Raw genomic sequence first — 2133 nt, forward strand, 5'->3', positions numbered from 1 at the left:
CTTTTACTTTGAATTCATTACAGGATTCTTTATCTCATTTTATTTCAAAAGAGAGAGAGAGAGAGAGAGAGAGAAACGAAGATTAAATGTGAAAAGAAGGGATTCCAGGAGTAGGGAGAGAGGGAATATACTTACTTTTCCAGTACTTTTAACTCCTTTCCAAAGGGAAAAATAAACTAAAAGAAAAACGGCAAAAACGCACAATGCAAGTTCCCATTTAATCGGTCCCATATCATCCAAACCATTTCCTTTTTGCATTTCCAAAACTTTTCTCCTGCGAATATTAATTTTCGATAATAATAATATTAACACGGGTAAGGAGTGGTAATAATAATAATACTCACTCGTAATATTCTTTTGCAGGTAAAGAACTATCATTTTTACTAGTATCGTTTGTCGGAGCGCATAATGGCGTGCTCCATTCTGGATCGCATGTTGTCCAGGGTAATTCCCAATTAAATGAAGCAAAAAAATAATAAACGGCCCATCCAATGATCGTATTGTAATACATTCCCATGTAAACATCGATTAAACAAATTGCGTATCCGATTCCTGCGAAATGTAATTTAAATATATTCCGCCATATTAGATATATACGTTATCATCATAAGTAACGAATTTTCCTTTTCTTTCGAATTGATAAGGAAAAGTAAAAGAAAAGTAAAAAAAAAAAATAGAAAATTGCCTTAGTTTTTTTTTCCCACCATTACAAAAAAGTTATAATAATAATTCAGAAAGAAAAAACTTTTGTGATAATCGATAATTTAGCCAATCAAAACTTTTTTTTTTTTTGGTTTTCTTTTTTTTTTTTTTGCTCATCTCTTTAAATTTTTTTTTCTTCTGCTTCTTTTTTTGCGTTTTAAATGCGTGGCACGACGCACTACGATGATAATAACGATAAGAAAAAACTTTTTTTCCCAAAAAAAAAAAAATTCAAATAAGTTTTTTTTATTCGACTTAATCAAATTTTTATTTATTCATTCATTCATTCATTTATTATTATTATTATTATTATTATTATTAGGGAAAATAAAATTATTTTAATTTTTGTTTTTCATCTCCATCTTCTTCATCTCCTTTTTATCTTCATCTCCTTCATCTTATTTTTATTTTTATGGTGGATTTGCAATGAAAAGGATTTGATTTCGTAGTTTTTGATTTGATTAATTAAAAAATACGCACCACGCACACGCACACGCACAATAAATAATGATAATAATTAAATTCAAATTGTATCAAAATCTAGTTATAAATCTTTTTTTTGACAGGAAGTAGGGAGGAAGGGAGGGGGATGAAATCAAATTTTGTATTCATGCATGATAAACTAATTTTCAGAGTTGCCATTTATAAATTTGTTTTTCACTTATTAACTTATTCGTTTATTTTCTCCATTTTTATTTCTCATGACGAAGGGAGAGAGAGAGAGAGACGGGGTGGGGAGCGAGGGGTTGTCGTCGTCGTTTTCGACGAAAAAAAAAATTTTTTGTTTACCTTTTAACGCTGGACAAATTTTTTTCCAGATTGTTAAACAACCGCATCTGTGAAATTGTCCGAGTGCGAGTTCCATGTAAAATAACGGTAAACCTCCGAATATCAACATGATGCAATAAGGTATGAGAAAAGCACCTGTAATATAATAATAATAATTTTCTACTTAATCGCGTGATGATACGTCATAAGGTCAAAAGGTTATAACCGAACCTTTTTTTTCGTATTTAAAATAATCGGGATGTGAATGACTTTTATTTATCTTTACATATATAAAATTTGAATTTTTTTTTTTTGTTTTGCCCACCGGCCAAACAAACAACAAACACGAAGTTGTTGTTGAATTTAACTTTTGTTGTTTTACGTCCCTTAGGGTAAAAATCTCCACATCAAAAAGTAAAATTTTCTTTTACTCCCCTCCCCCATAATTTTTACCTTTTTTTTATTTTTTAGTTTTACTCAAATTTTACAACAACGGATGTAATAATAAATCAAACAAAAAAATTAAAAAATTAAAATAGACATTTTTTTTTTTCGGGGGGGCGGGAAGGAGAGAAAATAAGTAAAAAAGTTTGGATTTCCGGTGTGTGAGAGAGAGAGAGAAAAGAAATTTTCTTTTATCGAAAGGGAGGGGAAAAAAACGAA

The 2133-nt window shown here is 29.8% G+C and overlaps 1 protein-coding gene across 1 annotated transcript in view; it reads right to left on the bottom strand.

The window, feature by feature from the left end:
* The window catches only part of Phum_PHUM099770 (tryptophan transporter, putative), a gene marked incomplete at both ends in the record, with an annotated part of 5334 nt that overhangs the window by 2605 nt on the left and 596 nt on the right, over nt 1–2133 (bottom strand). The window contains 3 exons of the mRNA XM_002423924.1: nt 136–274; nt 345–552; nt 1492–1653. Coding sequence (XP_002423969.1) covers nt 136–274; nt 345–552; nt 1492–1653 — 509 coding nt within the window. The remainder of the gene's footprint in view (nt 1–135; nt 275–344; nt 553–1491; nt 1654–2133) is intronic.

The sequence above is a fragment of the Pediculus humanus genome, genomic scaffold (assembly GCF_000006295.1).
Source record: "Pediculus humanus corporis 1103172107453 genomic scaffold, whole genome shotgun sequence".
Classification (NCBI taxonomy): domain Eukaryota; kingdom Metazoa; phylum Arthropoda; class Insecta; order Psocodea; family Pediculidae; genus Pediculus; species Pediculus humanus.